The following is a 22,482-nucleotide window of genomic DNA, read 5'->3' as shown; positions in this document are numbered from 1 at the left end:
AGCTGTGTTTTCATCAATGTTTTTTTTATTCTATTTTATATTTTTTATTCCCTTTTGAAGTATCACATTGGAAAAGGTTGATGTAAATTTTTTAATGCTCACTTGAGGTGGCTTTTAGCTTTTCTGATAAAGTTAATGTGCTAAATGGGAGATGGAAAACTGGTGGTTCTCTGCCTTACCAGAGGCACAAAATTAGAGAAATTTTAAAGACTTTTTCTATTTTTCTGAGGTGTTTGATCCAAGCTAATTTACACCCTTTACTTTCTGCTATTAAAGCCATGCATAACGTCAATATTTGACTAAAATTACCTGGTTGATTCCAGCAGATGGAAACACACCTACTTTGCGTTTTCATTTTTGCGAAATTTTTAAGGTTTGCTCAAAATGAAACGTCTCTGCATCCTCAAAGCCTCCTTTTTAATTCATTTGGGGCCTGGGGATCATAGTTCGGGTATTAGTTGAGCTTTTGAAATGCTACTCAGCTGCTCCTGGTTATAAAACAGATACATTGTTGCCACGGTTATGCATCATAACCATTAAAAAATAAGTACACTAACCATTACAGCTTCTCAGCAACCAGAAACAGAGGAAACAGCTGTCAAAACAGGCAATGAATCAACCCAAAAAAAGATGAACAAAAGCAAAAAAAAAAACAGAACAAATCAGAACCAACTCAGCAGAACTAACATAGCAGAGCTAACGTAGCATAGCTAATGGTAGTGCTAATATGGTTTTCTTTCCACTGTGTGAATTAATGCATATTGAGGTATATTTGATGTTTGAATTATTGAAATAGGCAGTTATTGACATTTTATTTGGTGTCTCAAGTATTCGCTGTGGTTCCTAACACCTGTGAGGGCCAGATATAGTAGTTTAAATTTTTTGCCTATGTAGAAAAAAAAACTCACAACTGTATTAACTTTGTGCAAAGGCAGACTAATGTCTGTTGTTCTTGTATCAATCTTCCAGACCTCTGAGGTCTTCTGGTTCTGGTTCTGCTCTGCATCTCCAGAACCAGAACCAAACATGGAGAAGCAGCATTCAGCTTCTATGCACCACAAATTTGGTGCATTTGGTTAAATCAAGGCTAAAAACCCACCTGTTTAGCGATGCTTTTGATGATCAGTTACATAATTATAGTCTTGATGATTACAATGATGACATTTGGCAAAATATAATGTTTATCGCTGCTTCATAATTGGTTGTTATATTATGTTTTATGGCGTAAAGCACTTTGAACTTCCTTGTTGCTGCAATGTGCTACAAATAAACTTGACTTGTATAATCACTCCATCCTGGAGTGAGATGTGCAACAGGTTGCTTAATAAAGCTCAGTGAAGATGCATCTAAATGTCTGCAGAGAAATAAACTATGCAGGTAGTTTAGAAGGAATAATTTGCTGTTGGAAATCTCCATTGACTTTGTGAAGTCACTGGATGGCTGTTCCGGCTGTGAACTCATTGCTTAGCAAATCCATCCACTTAGCATATCATCTATTCAGCTTCCCTGGTCGAATATCTGACCTCCCGAGGTCCCCGGCTGCATAAATTTCCCCCTCTTCCTCCAGACCCAGAAAATGGTAATTTCAGCAGCGGCTTGGTAATAACCCTCACGCTGAGCCTCGCTGTCAAACAAATTTCATAATTTCCATTTAATTTAATGCTGAAATCTCGTGACACGGCCCTGTGAAACAGAGAAAGCCAACATTAAATCTGTCAACTCCTGCAGGCAGATTACGTTTCCCATCACGCCGCGGGACCGTCTTTGTTGCAGCTTTAATTGTATGCAGATGCTTTGTTTGCACCTCCTCACTGTTCTCGCTGCACCTCTCTCTGCTCACACAGGAAATCACTTGTCACGTCTCCGTCGCTCGGAGGCTGTCCAGTTAAAACAGCTCTGTCACTTCTTATCTCCCGTCATAAGCGCAAAACTCGTTTGTCTAAAGGACTACATGTCACCTCCTCTCCCCCAGAGTCCTGCTGGAAATATGAGCTCCTCGCTATCGCTGCTTAAATTTCCTCCCTCTGAGGAAAAGCTTAAAAAAAAATCCTCCTCTATCCGCACTTTGCAGGTTGTCAACTCGAACATGAGATCTGAGGCCTTTACTTCATTCTCCTTATGATGCTAATGCGAGCTTCGCTTTGCATTTAATCCACCCCGGTTTGATACATCCTCCAAAAAGCCCCTTAAAACCAACATCTTGAAAATGTTTCGTCCAGCTGACAAAAATCAGCATCTTTTTGGACTGACGCTTTGGAAGGCCACTCACCCATCACCCGGAGTCTCTCTGCACCAACCACCACCTCCTGCTCATCAGCGGAAAACAGCAGCTTCCCGGAGGTGGATTTGACTTCAAACATCTTCCCTCGCGCTTTAAATCCGCTGGATCCTAAAGCGAACACAAACAGAGAGAAGACATCAAAGAGGAGGACGGAATCCTCATCAGTTCCCTCTGGAAATAAAAAAAGGGAATGGTGAAGTGTCCTACAGGCCTTACTGGCTTACTGTATTTACTCACCTGTGTTGTTTTAAAACTAACAAAGTTGTTTGGAGCTGTGAAATTTTGACATTTTTTCTCAAATTTTTGAGAGTAATCTCAAAATTTCTGAGGCACTCTGAGTTTTTATTACCTGTAAGCCACAATCATCACAATTAGACAAAACACAGGCTTGAAATATTTCAGTCTATGGAAAAACACAAAATCTTACCAAGTGTTTTTGGTCTAGTTTGTAGTCCAAATATGGTGGTACACTTGAAACAAGACAAAATTAACTTTCAACTAACATTTCAACAAGATATAGGAGCTTGTCAACAAATCCTTAATATTAGTTAAAAAATATTAGTTCACTTACAAAAATACGTTATATAAGGAACTAGTACTTAAAAAAAACAAAAATACTTTACTTTCTAATCTTTTTCACGATATTCAAAAAATTTTTTTCGATGTACCTATTATGGATAGATGCACAAAGAAATGGATGAACAATTCAAAACAATTTTAAAGCATAATATTCATTCTAAGAGATAACTCATATTATCCAAGTACCTCATATTATCCAAGTCTGCTACTAAAACCTGCAGCTGCTGTGTTTTAGTCCTGCTGGCAAACTAGTCCAACTGTGGTGACTTCAGCAGTTAAATTTTCATTTTTTACTTTATGCATTTAGGCCAAGACAGCCTTCTATTCTTGATGGAGTAATGCTTGTTGTATTTCTCCATCAATAAAAGACTCAGTAAATTTGTTTATGAATTGAGCAGAAAGTGGGTTAGAGAGCAACACAATGGCACTAAATGTTGAGGTTGCTCAACCAAAAAATGGCTTGATAAGAATTACATTAATGTTCAGCAATGGCCAATTCAAAGTCTTGACCTCAATACAAGAGAAATGGCGTGGAAGGAGCTGAAGCAAGTCGTTCATGTGAGGAAATTGTCCAAGAGAAGCTGTTGGTTTGTTCAAATGGGCGAGATGAAATTCAGCTGAGCGTTTGTGCAGTTAGTGGAATGTTTGCAAATATTGAGCCACAAGAAGCTTACATTGTAGAATAAAAATGTTTGTATGTTTAATTATCCTGGCAGTATCATAAGAGCTGGTTCTCCTTGAAACATAAATTCTTAAGCATTATATCAAGTACTTCATCAGGCCCCTCTTAATGCCTGGAAAATATTTTTCTTCTTAAGTGTAGCTGAAGAAAATTAAAGCTTAGAAATAGGATACAGACTAATAGTGTAATTTTTCTATGTTTATTTAACTGGCATTTTTTTACTGTGACTTTACTAAAAAATAGTTTCTCATCAATTTACTGGGAAAAAAATACTTTAAAAGTCTGTTATAGTAAACTGCCGAGGCTTGACAACACTGCTAATAACTGATAGGGTAATTTTTTGTCTCACCTGCACCAGTAACTTTGTTATATTTCTATATGTATTTATAATTACACTTATAGGCATTCAGTACTTTTTTCTGTTTACTCTGGTTGCCAAGCAACAACAATTTGTTGCCAATTTACTGTTGAGTCTTTGTGCAATGGCAATAAAGAAGCATAAGTTTAAGTTTACAATTATTGTCAATCACTGAAGCTAACTGTGCTGGTCACTGGTATGATGGGGCTAATTGGTTCTAATCTGAAAGATTGATTGAAGAACATTACTGTCCAGCTAGTTAACTGCTCCACAAATTATACCAACCCTCAGCTGTTGAAAACCATTGATAGGTTTACTAATGCTAAGCTAATTGGTGCTAGTCAGTGCCACGCTGCAAACCCAACAAGATTTGCTAAGCAGCACTACTAGTTTTTAAGACAGTTGATACTGTAAAATTAACAAAGCAACAGCATTCTTCATAGAGCCAATGATATGGTTTGTGTTTTAACATAAAACCATATGTAAAAATGGTTTTATACTAACACATAAAACCATTTTTATGTTTCAAAAATGTTTAAAATATAACCATTAAACCATTTTAAAGATGATTTTAGTTTAACTCAAACTAAACAAGTTTCAACAATCAAGACCCAAGAACCCAATTGGCCTCACCGTTCATCTCTCCTCACTGCTCTGATTTGCTGTCAGAATCTTTCTCTGAGCTGGGTTTGAACTCCTTTATCAGTCTTAAATCAGATTGTGTATTATTTATTTATTAACTCATAGCCCAAATGAGATGCTCTCATAGGCCATTAGCCATGGCAATGACTGCTTTAAATTTCACTGGCAGATGAGTAAAGAAAAAAAAAAACATTAGCTAAGTTACATCCAATGAGGCCCGCTACCATCTGAATGTAGACTTACCTGCTGTCCTCCTACTCTTTAAATGGTAATAACTGGATTGATATCATAAAATAATCGGAAATTGCAGACAGAATATTCTGACTTAACGATTTTCCACTAAAATTTATAATAACATACCTAAAGACGTATCAAGAAGAAGCTTCAGCAAATTTGAGAAAAAAAACCTCTGGTGCAAACAAACAAACCTGAATGGTGTCATGACCAACAGAACAACACAGGCGAATGTGTCTGACCTTAATTGCTTTGTGTAACCTAGCGGCAGAAAACACTCGCCTTCCAGTGTGACTGATTGACAGAAGAGTAATTCATTGTGTCATTCTCCAGGATGATTCCAAGTTCCTCCTCATAACATGAACACAGCTTAGTCATCTGAAGGGAAAAACACCAGGGCAAACTCGGTGAGTCTCTCTCAGAGCCAGAAGCCAAATGTCAGCTTTTCTAATGTGAAAGACACTTCCTGGGCTTGTTCACACAGAGTGAGCACCATTCATTCAACGCCATCATCTCCTTTGGGTTGAGACGGGTGCAGAAAGTAAAGGAGAGACTGTGATTATGGTAGAAGAAAAGAAACGGAGGCTAAGCTCATGAAGGGCATATTTCTGAGGATTAACAGGATTTAAATGAACTGGAAATGATGAGCTAATATTACCCAGAATAACACATCTGCAACACAAAACTGCTCTTACTCCTGCTTGAATTGGCTTAGAAGATGTGAAACTCTTTAAAATGGCAATTTTGCAATCAACCAATTTTAGAAGTGACCTCGAGTAGGTTGAAAATCCTCAAATGAGGTTGAATTTGAGAAGGTCAAGTGGGCCAGACTCCTTCCAAAGTGATGGAAGAGACTCAATGACATTTATTGCAAATCCTTGATAGGAGTTGTTGCCACTAAGAGTAGCACAATTAATTATGTTTAATGGGGTGATTATTTCTACACAGAGTCAGGTTTGAAAATAAAATCATCAATTGAAAATGTCATTTATATTTACTTGGTTTATTATTCGTCTGATTTTGCTATTTATAAAGATGGATCAACTCTTTAGGTAGCATCAATAGGGACTGTGTCTTATGAGAGTTATAAGGCAATAAAAGTAAAGACACCAAGTGAAAAAGATGAACTCCCCAAAAACTACTACTACTGAATGACATTAAGTTAATCAGAGGATTTTTTTGCTCTTTGAATGTTAAAAGTTTAGATTAAGATACCAAAAAGGGTCCATATTTTTTAAACTCATTCAATTTTGTTTAAGGCATTTTCCAGCAACAAAATAATTTTTCTTCATTAAAACTACAAAAATGGTTTTGTTTTGCCTGCTCAACAACAACCTAAGCATGCAGTACATTAATGACATACGGTAGTCTGTCTTTTGAAGTAAGTGGATCTGTAAAATCATGACAGACCCGAACACGATTGTTTAGACAAGCAACCAGTTACCTAAAGTTTTGGGGGGTTTTATTTTCCATTTTCTTTGTATCAAAATCTACAATCAGCAACCAGATCAGGATTTGAGTGTAAAATATGGTTAATAATTTGTGCTTAGACTAATAATTTGTATTATAAGAAGATTTAAATTTGTCAAGTAAAGTCTTGCCATAAAACCTTTTGTGTCCATCTGGATTAATCAACCATGTTGGCGTGCAAATTTACACAGTTACAATCCCAACGGATTGCAGTCAGGGGCCACAGAAAATAATCCTAAAGGCCACAAATTACTTTTGACCACCCCTGGTCACTGAGAAATACCACAACAAATTACTGTCAGTCCAATAGATAGAAGAAAGGATGACATATTGCTTGTATAAGCAAAATACTTGTGTAATTTAAAAATAGGTTTTAAAAGTGGTAAATAAATGTATGTGTACCATCCATTGTCTGAATTAAAAAAACTCTTGTTTAGGTGGAATAACAAGATAAAAACAAACAAACAAAAAAAAATACTGAATTCCCAGTAAATCTTAGAAAAATAAAGTTTTTCTTCAGAGGATCCAATTAAATGTTCCATTTGCAGAAATCAAAATTTCTGTGTGCTATATGGGAGTAAATGATTTACAGTTATTACTGTGAAGAGAGGTGAGACGGACAGATTGGGTTTGGTGTATGTGTTGCTGATCTAGATGTTATCTGGTCTCTGAAACAACACATGAAAGAATCATCAATGTGCTCCATGACAGCAGTGGGTGTGGCTCCTGCTGAGTCCTACCTGTGATGAGCTGCGTGAGCAGCTGGTTGTTGCTGTTCACGATGTTGACCGAGACGTTTCTGGATGACTGCAGGAACAGCGGGCGGCCCTGCGGAGAGATCCACCGCGTTATTCATTTAAACACTCAGCCTGGATCAAACAGCACAGAGCTGCCAACAAACCCAGCATTAGACGTGAAGCTCCTTTATTTGCGGCATACGTTGCATGTTGTTTACATACGTAAATTTTGATGACAAAAAGACGATTCCTTTACTTGCCAAACCCCCTCCACCACGCCCCCCAAAAAATTGCCGTCCACAGCCATGCTGCAGCAGTAGAACTACAACAAGAAGGGACCCAGGATTGAACTATGGGGTACCCCACATGTGATTTCTGACTGTTACCAGTTACTAATTGACTCAAAGAAGCCCCTGTTATTTAAGGAAGATTTGAACCAATTAAGGTTTGGAACAGAACTTAATTGGTTCTGTTCTCCAGTCAAAACAATCAGTCAAAGTCCAAAGAGAAACTCAGAAAAATCTTTAGAAAGCCTGAACATTAGACATATTCAACCCTTTTTTGGCAGGCCCTTATTTGCACTTTTTCCAAGCTGATGAGAAGCAGCAGTTATTGCCCCCTGTGGGCTTGGTGTGATACTTCCACTTGGGTCTTTTAATTGCATTTTGGAGTTAAGCTTAACTCCAAAATGAGGCCTGAAGTTTTTGCCTTTGAGCCATCAGATCATTAAACTACAACTGTTTCTCCAGAAAGTATCGAGTACAGTTACAAAAGTGCAACTTCAGAGTGAAAACCAGCCCTGTCTTCATCCTCCCATTGCTTTTAATAACTTTCTTTTTCCCAGGGTACTTTGAGTGATCGTGAATGCTGACCACGTTGGACTCTCTCCAGTTAATCTTCATGCCTCAGTCAACTTCCTAATTAGAGATAACGGCCGGACCACTGTGCTCCGCTCCCAGCCCAGGAAGGGTTTGTCTTTGTGTGCATGTGTGTGTGTGTGTGCGTGTGTGTGTGTGTGTTAGTGATGACATTAAACTTATTGAAGTTTCAACAGTAAATACATATAATGTGTGATACACAAGTAACAACAGGAACAATGTGAGGAGCTCAGAAAGGAGAGCAAGAAGCAACTGATGAGCTGGAGTCATTTAAGGAGGTTTCATATTAAACTTTGATCGTGCAGATATGGAAAATTTTAACTTATAGATTTGTCATAATGCTAATATTTGAAAAAGAAAAATCATTGGTAACATTTCCAACACAGCAGCAATATTTTCTTAAAGCTAAAAGTTTTTTCCTTTTTTTTTTTTTTTTTTTTTTTTTACAAAAACAGAAAATATTTTTGTTGTCTATATTTTTGTTGTCTTAATTAGAACAAAGCCCATAAGTACAATAATTTAGCTCCCATTCAGAAAAAAAAAATAATAAAAATTGTGCATTTTTGTGATTCAAATATCCAGAATAATGCCAGAAGCTTGATGGAATATTTATACCAAAATAAAACTTCAAACAAATATTTTGATCAACAGAAAATCCACAATAAACTGACATTTTTACACCAGGATCCTCTTTATGAAATTATTTCCACTGTATGATCCATAATTATAGAAAAATAACAGTTCAGATTAATCATTTAAAGTACATAGTCAGATTTGTATGTCCATTATAGGTGGAGGTAAACTTCAACTTTATGAGTTATTTTTAAAATTAGCTGAAAACTAACAAGGTAGGAAGATTTGTAGAAACATGCAGTCAGACTGTGAGAAATAACTTTAAATTTGAACTTTCTCCATATTTGCTGCGTGGTCCTGAATAAAAAGTTTCTCTCAGTTCTCTATCTTACAGTGCGAAGCTCAATGTGCTGACAGCTCATTGCTCATTCGTTAGCTCTCATTACTCGCGGCTCTGCTCAGCTCAGGCAGAGAGCAAAAACCTTTTTATATTTGGGACTTTTGTTTCAATATCTTCCATTTCTAAAAGAGGAATACACACTGGGAATATTTCTGCCCTGTTATTTTGTACTAAATCGCATCCTTAAGTGTATGCATATAATATATTTCTAATATGTCTACTCTAGGATAGGAACAATCATCTGTATTTAGGCTCGGTGTGCAGTACTTTTGTTTGTGGATGTTGCTGATAATACATGGGACCTTATTACACCCAGCAGGACAGCTCCAATGCTGAAACGACGTAAATAGAGAAGATAGTTGCATTAAAATAACCAAATAGAGTTGACCAAAAATCTCTGGATGTAAATCTACTCCAGACATAGGAAACATCTATTTGTTTCAAATCACACTGCATCATTTCACCTTATGGATACATTTCTTTCAGCTGTTATATGTTACTTGCTGGGCGACGGTTTGATGTTTCTACCAGGTGTTTCCTCGCCAGCCGTAAATATGCTGAACAATGGAGGTCATCCACCGTAAATGGAAATACTGCTAAAGGAAGGTTTGGCCCATTGCACTTAGAGCTGAAATCTAAACATGTCGCACAAGTAGAAACCTAAAATACAAGCAATTTGTACTGCAGTATGTAGGGAAAGCCACAAGTGACACAATTCAATGTTTTAAAAAGCCACAAAATTTCTAAGGACAACTTTAGCATTTAAATTTAGCATGGTCGCCTGTCCAGAAGTCCAGAACACAAATCTAACTGAAAACTTGTGGAAAGACTTGAATTTTGATCAATATACATCCAGTCTGAACTGAGTTTGAGCAATGTTGCAAAGAGGGATGCAAAATACAATCTGTCTTCAATTTCACCCTCGTGCATCAGATCTAGTCATGAAGTTTAAAGATAATACTCCAGAACAGACTCAAAGACTCCAAGTAGACACTAAAATTATGAAAAAGCTTGTAAGAGTAGAGGTGGGATTGATCCAAAATATTGATAGCATCAATACCATGTCTGTATCAGTATCGGATTGAGAACAGTGTGGTACTTTAGTTTCAGATAACCCTTTTGAAATGTTTTTTTTTTTCTGTATTCTAGTTTCTCAACTCTCAAAATCTAAAATATTTTGTCTTGATTAGCCACTCTGTATTTTATCATGCTGAGCTGCCACAACCTTTCTGATGTGAGTCAGCAGTTTCTATTTTAATCTTGTGAAATACGTTTTTTTCACTTTATGTTATGTGTTATGTTAAATCTCTGATTAATTCTGGAGACCTGGTTTTTTATGTCCGTTTGCTTTCACATTTCACAAGTTATGAACTTTATGTAAATTTATGTAAATTCAGATAATAGATAATAGTCCTTCTGTTTATATATTTTGGCAAATGTTGGCTTAATAGTTTTTCATTTCAAAATAAAAAAAGTCAACAGTATTTGGTATTGTTTATGTCATGGTTTTACATTTTTGCTCACTAGCCTTTCTTGTTTGTATGTATGTAATTGGTTATCAGTGATTGGCCTTTGGAGTGAAAAACTTATTGGTTATTGGTTTAGAAGTTGTGTAAACTTTGTCCAAATTCTGTCCTAGGTTTGAAAAAAATATTTAAAGGAAAACGCACAAAAACACCTAAAAGGTTTGATGATATAGCAAACTTAAATAAGTATCGGAATCAGCAATATCCTGTATTTATTTGGTTTGGAATTGATACCAAAAGATGCAATGTTGCACACCTCTAGAGACCAAGAGGTTTTGCAGAAATTTCTCTTACTGATTTGTTTCCAATTTGATTTAATGTTGAATTAACGATTTTTATCTTGCTCAACATGTTGGATGTGGCCATACAGCTCCTCTCACCTCGGCTGTTTTGATTCTCTTCATCCTTCTTCATTTTTCTATTCTTAGTCCTGATTTTATATTCATCTCCCCTCTCAGTTTAATCGAAGCAGACATCATCTCCACTTCCAATACTCTTCTGGCAGCAATAAATATGTATATTTTATGAGGGGGACTAAAACAGTCTGCAGCCATCTTTAATGTACCTGCCAGCTAATGTTCTGTATTTATCACATGTTGATAGATATGCTCACATGTTGGCGTGAGCCAAATCAAGCCGCTTCAACAGGGTGCCAAATTGTGCACAGGGGAGATTATCCATGTTATCTGGATCTGCTTCCTGGAGAACTCCGGACTTAATTTCAATTTTGCTGCGAAGATGTTGTGCATGATTTAGTTGCTCTGTCAAACCAGAGTCGCCTGCTTCCTGTCTTTCTGGTTCTAATTCAGTCCTCCACCATCTGTCTCCCTGCTTCTGTCTCTATCACCGTCTCTTCTTTTTCTCCATTGTTTCTTTACTCCCCCCTGCTCTCCCGCCTCCATCAGTCATTCTCTCCCTCAGCTCACGTTAGCTCCCAGACAACAGAGATAAAGCGCGCCTCTCCTGCATTATCAAGCCCTCCCTCCTCTACCTGCACACAGAGATTATTACAGAAGAGACGGAGGGAGGTTGTGCCTCTCTCTTTATCTGGCCCCCATCTCTTCCAATTCCCTGGCATCTTCCTGTAGCTGCTGTAGGAGCAACAGGAAGGAAAACCGAAAACAAAACAAAGGCCCTAAAACCACAAGCCAAACATTTTATGTGCGCACCTGTATAGAGGCTGTAGAGTACCTGAGGACGGAGCCATATTAATCAGAGATTCCTATGATGTGATATTCAACAGGAAATGTCGTGTCATGACCTCTGATGAAACGTGGTTGGACTGCGACACGGCCGGCCTGACTGTACAACAGCCCCAGTCTTTTCTTCTTATGGAGGGAAAGATGAGTTTTACAGTAGTTATTAAGAACAAATCTAGCTATTTTACAGACATGACCGCACCTTGATCCCACTGTGTTTTTTTCTGTTTTCTCTATTTTTTGTAACTTTTATTCCCATTTAATTTTTCTCTCTCTTTTATCTTACTTTTTCCATTTATCACTTCTGCTTTTTTATTTTATTTTTTTCCCCTTTTCACATTTTACTTCCTTTATTGCTTTTCCTTTTTTTCCTTTTTCCTCCATTGTATTTATTCTCTTTTTTCACAATTTTAGTCTGTTCTTTATTTTTCTTTCCCCAAATTTTCTTTTTCCTCCTACTTTCTGTTTTTTCTTTCCTTTCATTAAAAAAGAGTTCAATGTCTTGATCACACTTTTAATGTTAAAATCATTAAAGGGCATATTTCGTATTGCTAGAACTAATGTAAGTATATCAGACAGTCCTCTGGTTCAAAGCAGAATGTTTTTTTTTTTTTGTCTGACACAATGAGAGCTATTACACCATCTACATGAATTGATATCTCTAGTGCTACACAATCCTCTTTGGTCAATAGGGCCATAGTCAGTCATCTTTCTGAATATTTCACCAGACCATTTGGACTCATCCAGAACCAGAACCAAACATGGATTTTTCTTTATGTTCAGTGAGATGTATTAACAACAAATCTAAAGGAAATAAAGAGAAATTGTGACAGAAACTTACATGGAACATATATATATATATATATATATATATATATATATATATATATATATATATATATATATAAGTCAAACCCAACAGAGAAACTCAAACCTTTAGGAGGAAACCTTGAAAGTTCAGATTAAAACAAATAGGAACTTCATGGTAACCTTTTCTATAGGTTACCATGAATTAATGTGGACCTCTTAAAAAAGTCAGTGTAACAGTAGACAGTGTAAGCTCTGTCTGGCATTCATGTCTTAAAAACATGGAGGTTACTTACTGGACTGGACCGGATTTCTTTGGCATAGAGAGGTTGGAGGAACTCAGAGTCTCCTTCCAGTTTCAGGCCTTTTTCTGTTATTCTCAGGTTGCCCATGCCGTCCTGTCGGGAACAAGAAGCAGCCATGTTTAGTTCAATTTAGAAAACATCTCTTCCCAAATAGCATTTTATATTTAACATAAACAAACAAATTCTACAGCAGTCGAACGCAAAACTTGTTGTGGACGAACCCAGCGGTCCATCTGCAGAAACTTCTGTTATTCCTTTTCTTTTTTTTAAAGATAAATTTATGTCAATAATCTTTAATGTTTTAATTTTGAAAACGGACGCATGGATGAAACAATATTCCTCCAATTATGTATTTCACACAATCAAGTGGAAAACCAGAATGATCCAAAGTCCATGGTAAAAATAACAACATGATTCTCTACTTCTTACCCATACAGGCAGGTGAAACTTTGACAAAAACTATATATAAACATAAACTTTTTCTGGCTGTTTTTTAAATATTTTATTTACAACACATTTGTGGGGGCAGGGTCGCTACAAGGCAAATACAAAGATCATGATTCATAATTTAATTTTAATTTTTGTTGTACTTTTTTGTTACTTGATTGATGTCATCTCTGGATTTGAGCATTTAACATTTTTTTACTTGATATTCATTCACATTGTACACGACACTAAATATAATAATAACCTTAATAAAATTATTTTTAATTCTAGTACTACTAAAAATATTTTAAAAAATAATATTTTACAATAATGATCTTCATATTTTTATTACCATTTATTACCATACCATTCTAATTCTGCTACTAATAATAATATAATAAAAAATAAAATAATAATAATAATGATGTCAAAAAACTAATAATAATAATAATAATAATAATAATAATAATAATAATGATGATGATGATGATGATGATGATGATGATGATGATGATGATGATGATGATGATGATGATGATGATGATGATGATGATGATGATGATGATGATGATGATGATGATGATGATGATGATGATGATGATGATGATAATAATAATAATAATAATAATAATAATAATAATAATAATAATAATAATAATAATAATAATGCCTCTCACTTTTTTATTACTGCCATGCAAACAGGAATGTGTGGGACTTTTTGCACCAGATTGTTGACAGTCAGATTTTGGCCGTTAACGAGTCTCTGCCTCATGCAGCATGATGTCATCATGCCCCCTCCGTATCTAACTGTCAGACGTCAGGTGGCTTCAGACCCATCTCATCCGCATTCCAACCACATTACATCTCATTCTGTCACAGTTGATCCTGGGTGGTAAACTTATGATTCCAAAAATAACCAAAGCATGTGGAATTGTTTTCAAACGCTCACTGAGCTCCACAACAAAAAATAGCAGCTTGAATTCCTTCAAACTTTGTGTTTTTGATTATGTTCACGTCTCCAAACAGAAGCCTTTAAAGGACAATTTTAGTGTAGCTGAACGGAAAAAACACCAAAAGCTTCTGCATGCTGCTTTTGGAAAATTACATTTTTCAAGCCCTCAGCAGGTGCTGAAATAATTTCATACATCTGCATAAACACCAGAGGAGGGGAAGGAAGACAGGAAGTTTATCCACTGAATTAGAGCACTGAACATTTCAGCGTTATCTGCAGGAAGTTCAAGTTCAAGGTAAACACTACTGACCCAGCAGTAATGATGATCGAATTCACAAAGAGCAGCCTTTTAGATATTGATATATTATGATCCACTATATTGTTACAAAAATATCAAAACGTGTAATAAAAAGGATCCATCTTCCTGATTTCATTCAGTCCTTTGACTCGTCAGGTTCTGACCAGCAGAATGAGATCCCAAACTTACTGCGGATAATCCAAAAACATAATCCTCCCCACACACACTGCGTAAAATATATTAAAATTCATGGGCTTTGGTCGCAGCAGAGCAAGTGAAATACTGAATTATTCCCAGTTGGGAATCATGAGACGTCTCATTGCTCTTGCTGCTACTTAATTTCCCCAAAGTTTGATGATGAAACCCAATGAGAAGCACATACAGATCAGCTCTGTCACCCGCACTAAGATGAGCTGGAGCAGCACTTCCTGGCAGGAGAGAGGCTGAAGCTTAACTTCCTGCTTGAATAGGAAATAAAGAATCTGCTCATTTTCAGGATTTCAGGAGACCTGAATAAGAGATGGTGCAGCTATTTTTGGGAGAGGTGTCATAACAAATCACAATAGATGTTCAGGTTGTTGGTGATAGTATGGGACCAAAACAAACAACAACAACAACAAAAAAAAATCACATTTTGCCATGTTTAAGTGGGTGGTGGTGGAAGGACCCAAGTGTAGGCAAGAAACACTTTACTAAAAAAAATAAAATAAAAGAAACTTGCATAGAGCTTGGGAAACAGAAAAACAAATGAAGTAATGGAAAAAATAAGGAGGAATAACAGAGAATCCAGCAGTGAGTGAAAGAGAAAGACAAGCTTAGTTACTGAGAAAAACACAGAAATGACAAAACCAGAAGAGCTAATTGCAGGTGAGTGGATGTAGCTTGGGAAGGGAGAAGTCAGAGCCAAAGAAGTGTTCATCCACTGCTATAAGCAGTCGTTCATAATTCTTTTCTTTACACCCTGAAGCTCAACCGTACAGGTAGGTGTGCAATAACACATTTGACCCAGTAGAGGGTGATACTCTATCTTATAATACATTTTATGCCTTTTGCAGGTGGTGGGTATCTACAAGACTGAATCTAACGCTTTAGCATTAGCTCCTGCAAAATATCATGTTGGAATATCACCTTAATGTTGGTGGAACTAATATCTTATGATTAGCGCTTTAGCATTAGCTTACTCTAAGCACCACTTTGGTGTAGCTCTTTAGCATAGCCAGAACTAGTGTTTATGATCAGCGCTTTAGGGTTAGCACTACTAACTTTTCAGTTGGAGGTGACCACCACCGCCAGCTTCCAACATAGACTCAGTGAGGGGAAAAAAAATTGAGGTCATCCAGGTAAAGTTATAAGCTTGAACTTGGAATCAGCCGACTAGCATCTCAAAAGCATTACAATAATACAGGGTTTCTTATAAAACCAGGATAAGCACAACTGGTAAATAATTTTGCTAACTACATCATACAGGCGTGCTGTGGTGGTGCAGGGGTAACACACAACCCACAGTAGAAAACCATCACTGGTCTCTCTAAATTCTTCTTAGGTGTGAGTGTGTGTGCATGGTTGTTTGTCCTGTCTGTCTATGTGTTGCCCTGCTTAGTCCTGGATGCAGCAGTCACGGTTCGAGTCCAGGCCTGATGACCGTCGCCACATGTCTTCCCCTTCTCTCATTACTTTCCTGTCTAACCACTCTCAAATAAAGAGAGATGGTCAGGTTGATGTGACAAAGTATGATTTAACAGTTTTGTTAATTATTAACCCAGCAGAATAATTAATTATGTACATGTTCAATAATTCAATTTCTCTGCCTTCATCAATAATGAGTGGAAATCTGCGTATTTAAGAGCCGTGTGCAAATATGGCGAACATTTGTACTGAACTTTTGGCAAAGTCAGTACATTATTTAAGGACTTTGAAATATATGTATATTTTTGTATTATTACACTTCTACTGACCTACTACTGATGCAAGCTGCGGATTGTTCACTGTAGATTTCACAAAGTGAATTATTCAATTAAAAAAAAAAAAAAAAAGCAGTGTTGGTCAGGACAGACAAGAAGAGCTCAAAGATCTGCTCAGATGCTGAACTCGCTGTATTCCTGCTTCCCTCCTGATCTTGCACCTTTTTTATTTTGATCACTGCAGGCGGCCCATTGAGCTGAGCAGCCATGAATAATTGAAGGTAACTGTGACCAGCAAAGATACTCTGAGGTGTTCCTTTAACTCGCTGCTCTCCAGCTCCTACCACGTACCATTAGTTCCTAAGAAATCCCTCGTATATTCATGACCTAAATGAAACTCACATGTGTTCTTCCCCTTCATAAATGAACATTTCTGAGTCTGTTTTGGGCTTTTTTCCCTCTGTGAAGCATGAACATGTGCAGGCCATGAATAGGTTCTACATATTTCCCATGCTGGGACAATAAAGACCATCCATCTGTTTCTGCAGCTCTGAATCTGTTCCCCCCTCCATCTCTGGCCATGCTGGGACTTTCTCAGCCGCATCCATACGGTCACGATTTTACAACGTGGACAGATTGCTGTTCGTCATTACTCATGCTTCAAAGTGTGTGGCCGTAGGTCAACAGCATTTCAGCTCCAAGATGGTTCATTTTAGACTTTTTTAAGTTTTGATACATTAAAATGATGGAACTGTATGTAGAAACATCGTGGTGATGTTCAACCCCAAGCTGATATTTTATTACATTGCAAAAACACGAATCTCACTAAGCATTTTTGGTCTATTCAAAAATACACCAAAAAACAAGTGTACGCTTATTTCACACATTTGAAATAAATGTAGTTGCAAAACTAACAAGAAACCTTTTGGAAAGATGCAGGAGCTTGTTTTAATAAATAATTTCTTAAAATTCATGCAAAAGTACTAATTCCAGATCTGCACAGTGGTGCAGTTGGTAGCACTGTTGCCTTGCAGCAAGAAGGTTCTGGGTTCGATTCCTGGCCTGAGGTCTTTCTGCATGGAGTTTGCATGTTCTCCCTCTGGATGCGCAGGTTCTCTCCGGATACTCCGGCTTCCTCCCACAGTAGAAAAAACATGACTGGTCTCTCTAAATTCTCCTTAGGTGTCAGTGTGTGTGTGCATGGTTGTTTGTCCTGTCTGTCTCTGTGTTGCCCTGTGACAGACTAGTGACCTGTCCAAGGTGTACCCCGCCTCTTGCCCCAAACGTTAGCTGGAGAAGCACCAGCACCCCTCTGAACCCACTAGGGACAAGGGTGTAAGAAAATGGATGGATGTATTAATTCTACTGGCAGATTATTTCAAAGTGTACGAAGACATTTACACTGGAAACCAGACCAAAAATATTTTGTGATTTTGTTGTGTTTACATAGGAACACAGTAAAAACACAAGATCTCAAGTATCTTGCTGAATAAAACTTAAAATCTATCCAGAAGCATCTCCATCTATTATTGCTTCTGTAAACAATGTGTTGCTGTGTGATGTCTGTGTTCTTTTTCTATGCATGGCGGTCATTTTGGTTTTGTAAATTAACACAGAAGTTTGATTTCAGTCGCATTTAATTAGTAGTATGAACATCTCCAAGAATTTCAGCACAAAATCATAATTGAGCATAAACATCTGATGTGCGTTCACAGCCAAAGTAAAGTTACAGTATTTTTCTGTGTGGTCTTTGTTTGAACTCAGTTTCTGTTTGGAGCAAGTGAAAAACGTCTTGTAAAATACCATCTGGGCCTCTGGTTCCTTCTGTCGTTCTGCAGATTTATTTGTGGTGTGCTGCACCACAAACAGAAGGAAAAACCACGAGCAGAAATACAAAGACTGATGCTAACCCTGTGTCTTCGCTCATATCTGTCCTCTTATCGGTATCCATTCAACCTCTCTCTCCTCCGCTCTGTAAAGCTGACACCTTCAGAGGGCCAGGACGCGCTGCTGTCAATAACACTGAGCTGCTGGCCTCTTATCGAGTGTCTGCTCGATACGCATCAATCCGCCACCCGAGGCTAAAGCAAATATAGACGTCTCTTAGGAAAATATTACAAGGAGTCGGACTTTTTGCACATCGCACACTAATCACAGCTCTGCATGTTTAACAGGTGAAAGCTGCGTTTGAATACTCCTACGCAAGACAAGGTCTTCTGGGATCAAGTGTTTGAACTGTTACACCCAGGAGTGAGAAAAGAAACTCCTGAACGTTCTCACACTCTGCTGCTGAAGGCCGTTATTATAGCTTTAATGATACGATGAAGCTGCTGCTGCTTAAAATAACTCACAGAGAGCTCCTGGAGACAAACAACTCAGATAAACAGTGTTTTAGTAACTCAAAGATAAACTCTGGATCCAGGAGTTGTTATCTGAACCAGTGTGGAGCATCACATATAGGGCTGAAACAATTAATCACATGTATTGATGATTTAAATAATCATCAACTAAAAGGAATTGATTAATTGTTAACTTTTAGTATAAGAACTCTAAAAAAGGACTTTTTTGAAACAACATGTCCACAACAGTAGGTAAGCCAAAACTGCACAAAAATTTCTACATTTTGCATTTAAGAAAAATGTATTTGTCTATAAATACGTTCCATCCTGAACTCCTCAAGTCATACAGTTGTCGCTTTATCTGGTTTAAATTCTCTAAAATCTCCTGTTAAGCAACTTTTGCTATCAAGTTCTTAGTTGGTTAATCCAAAAATCTATTGATAAGACAAGCCGAAAATGGCTGAGTTTTTCACATGTTGATGTTAGAAGTATTTTTTAGCTGCAAATACATCCTTTGCAAATTACTGCAAATGTTCAAGTGCTTACTAAAAAAAAAAGCTACGTTATTGCCTTCTAGGCAATAAGAAATTAATTTTCTTATTAACAAAGGAATTGAGCAATTTGTTTATTTGCATTTGAAACATTTTTCTAATATTGTATAAAATAAGCTGTGAATAAGTTCCAATTAATCGACTGTCAGAATAATCAATAGAAAAATCCATTAATTAATATGTGTCATTTCGAACTGCAGTTGGGAGCCAGAAAAAATGTGTCCAAGGACCACAAATGGTCCCCGGGCCGCACTTTGGACACCCCTCGCCTGCCATCTTTAAGCTTGTAATTTGTGGAGCTTGAATTTATGAAAATCTCCCAATAACCAAGCAAATAAATTGTGAATACTGTAGGACTACCGATTCATGTGTATTCCCTCATATACCAGCATACTCAGCTTTTGTGTTTCAGATGCAAATAAACAAAGACTCTGGCCACCTGTGCACCATTTGCCAAGAAGCACTCAGATGGTAAAAAGACGCTGCGTTCAGCGAGCAACAATGGATCTCATTGAGCGCTCTTTCAATCAGCCAGTTGGGGCCAACATGGCTCTGCTCCAAACTAATACATTTTACATCCTGTCTTTTATCAAAAAGAACCAACAAAGTTTCAGTACTGTTGGAGCAAAGAACCACCTGGAGCAGCAACTTGCAGAGGTTTGCTCTCTTTCTGTGGCTACGTGGCTGATAGCTGCAGCGTCATGTAGCAACACCCTGCGATGGCTATCAGCCGAATTGGCTTTGAGATTGCTCTTCACCCTCCTCCTCCTCCCTGCTCTGATTGAGGCCCTCAATGTGGCGCCGCATCATCCATCAACGGGATGAGAAAGCCGACGGAGGTGGGAGTTTGGCAGAGAAAGAACCAAAGAATGAAAGATGAAAGGGAGGAGAGCGGGCCGGGGGGGAAGGTGGTCCTGATGGAGTCAGGATGAGATAAGACTGAGTAAAACAGATAAACACACAGAGAAATAGGAGTAAAGAGTAGAGAGAGTAATGACTGCATATGTTCATGAGTGGGCAAAGCTGGGAAGTCAAATTGTTGTGGACCTTTAAGCATCTGCTATTCTTCCTGGTGTCATTTTGAAAAGTCAGACTGCATGAAAACAATTTTTCCATTCATAAACCATTCAAAATGTCTAAGTATATATGTGTGCAGTTTTTTATCATCCACAAACAGCATTAGCTTCTGGATGGAAACCCCTTTGCTATCCCACAGGCAATGCTACAAAATATGTAAAGAAACATCAAGTTTTTGAATGGTTCTTTTCTCACTTTTAGAAGAAAAGAAAGTGACAATAAAAATTGATTAAAATCAAACATCAGACCTGGTATGAAAACATCTGACATTTTATTTTTGAGTTGTGTCGCCCAGTTCCAGTGTGAATCATTTTTCTCCAACTTTGGTCAATATCAACACAAGCTTAGCAGACGGTTGCTGCTGATTTACTGCCTCCACATCCATGTTGTAATTCTCAGGTTCCACCACATCTGAAAGATACAGTCTCATACATTAACACCAATAGGGTTAGGGTTAGCCTAACCCTCTAACTCTTCAAACTCTATAAACATTTCTGGTCAAGTCAATCACATATCAACAACCCCGTAGGGTCAAATGTTGATCTGATGGTTTATTAGACTTTTCCTCTACAGAATGGGAATCAAAGATTTCAGCCATCAAACTCCTTTCGGACCTTCTGTCTGCTTGAAACTTTATTTAATAAAAAATAAATAAATAAATCTCAGACACAGGGCAGCTTAGAATAATAGGAATCCATATTTATCCCACATCTTCCAACTGATGATTTCCATACAAGAAATTCAAACAGAAAAACATGGTGTGGTTCCACGTTAGATGACAGAGCAGCATGTTTGCTTTCATGAAAAGATAGAGAACAGCAGCGGGGCTTCTCAGAGGTGCCACCTCTGCTGCCTGCACCTGCAGCCGCCAGTTGTCAGTGTCACAGAGGCTGATAGATTTCCTATTAACTCTGTCTTCATCTGGGATGGATGCCACGGCCCTCGGAGGCCAACACCAGTGTACCATCAAGGACTTCACACCGACGGTGATTGAAGGGTGAAAGTAAAAGCCTGCAGGCTCGGGGTGGTGGATGAGAGAGCAGCAAAGAGACCAAACATAAGCTGCCGCTCACTTGATGGAATAACAAACACGCAGACATGGAAGTTGATTTTGTTTACATTTAAGGACTGAAAAACATCTGAAAGATGAGACGGTAAACTTCCTTCAGACCTTAGAAAAGTGTATATTTGAGGAACTTCCTTTAGGTTTCTCTTCATTTTGTCTTAATATTTAGGCAGAATTTGGTCCAAAGTGACACTAAACTCAGAGAAACACTGATTAGTCACAGGAGGACCTCATCACTATGAACATAAGACAAATGTAGCTGTAAAGATGACCTTCCTTGGACATGTTAGGGTAGGGCTATTGTTTAAAGAAAACATGTCCATTCGATTTTTTGCACAAAATTTTTCTTACATGATGAGATTTCAGTTCTGCCTGTTTTGAGCTTCTTTCAGAATGATCTGTTTTAGGGTCTCTTGTCACTTTAAATCCAAATAAGCAGCTGTTGGCCACGCCCCCACTTAGTATGTGGAAATGGCTTCAAACAGATGTGCATCTATACAACTTTACATCTTTGAAAAGCATTTGCAGAGCCTCCTGCACAACCATTAAGAATGCAGGAAGTGGTTTATGGATGGTAAGTCAACACAACAACATAATACTTGACTTTTCCAGCAGCCATTATACAGTGGCTATGCCAGCTGACCAAACTTGCTGGAGCTCCTCTGGGATTGCTAGGTGACGGGGTGAGCTTGCCTGGGTTTATATGCAGTCTACAAAACAAAAACTAGTTCCTGCTCTTCATTCGGTCCTAAAAAAACCCAAATGGTTGACATATTCACTAGAGAGGTTGTCTACAAGGCAGGTACATGTGCTTTTCCCCTTTTTTTATTCTGAATGTTTGAACTCAGATGACAGTTTTTAACTGATCTTGTGGAAATGACAGAAATAAATTCAACAGAACAAAAGAGAAACCTTTTATGTCTTAACTTCAAGGACGATTCAAGACAGCCAGTCTTAACAGGGATAAAAGTTCCCAACACACACTCTAGATATCGTGATAGTAACTTTGACAGTAAGTTACTGTAATTACCTCTTGATTATTAAGTAATTACAGTTGGCTAATTGGCAGTTTTAATGGTACTTTGTTTCAAAGTTTCATCAAAGACAGAAGCAAAGTCCGGTCACCATCAAGACCACGTCTCAGAGCCTGGTTAAACTTTTTCAAAATACATTTCTTACTTACTCCAAACCTAAAACCACT

General features: G+C 37.6%; 1 protein-coding gene across 2 annotated transcripts in view; it reads right to left on the bottom strand.

The window, feature by feature from the left end:
• sgcd (sarcoglycan, delta (dystrophin-associated glycoprotein)) overlaps positions 1-22,482 on the bottom strand; it is a 152,950-nt gene that overhangs the window by 54,368 nt on the left and 76,100 nt on the right. For both annotated transcript variants that reach the window (XM_088012341.1, XM_088012340.1), the window contains exons 3-5: positions 12,663-12,764; positions 6,987-7,074; positions 2,270-2,389 (exon numbers count right to left, since the gene is read on the bottom strand). In XM_088012341.1, coding sequence (XP_087868467.1) covers positions 2,270-2,389; positions 6,987-7,074; positions 12,663-12,764 — 310 coding nt within the window. The remainder of the gene's footprint in view (positions 1-2,269; positions 2,390-6,986; positions 7,075-12,662; positions 12,765-22,482) is intronic.

The sequence above is a fragment of the Poecilia mexicana genome, unplaced genomic scaffold (assembly GCF_051168715.1).
Source record: "Poecilia mexicana isolate PSO_F unplaced genomic scaffold, ASM5116871v1 scaffold_14, whole genome shotgun sequence".
NCBI classification, from domain to species: Eukaryota; Metazoa; Chordata; class Actinopteri; order Cyprinodontiformes; family Poeciliidae; genus Poecilia; species Poecilia mexicana.
The sequence above is the reverse complement of the archived record's forward strand: the minus strand, read 5'-3'. Positions and strand labels throughout refer to the sequence as shown.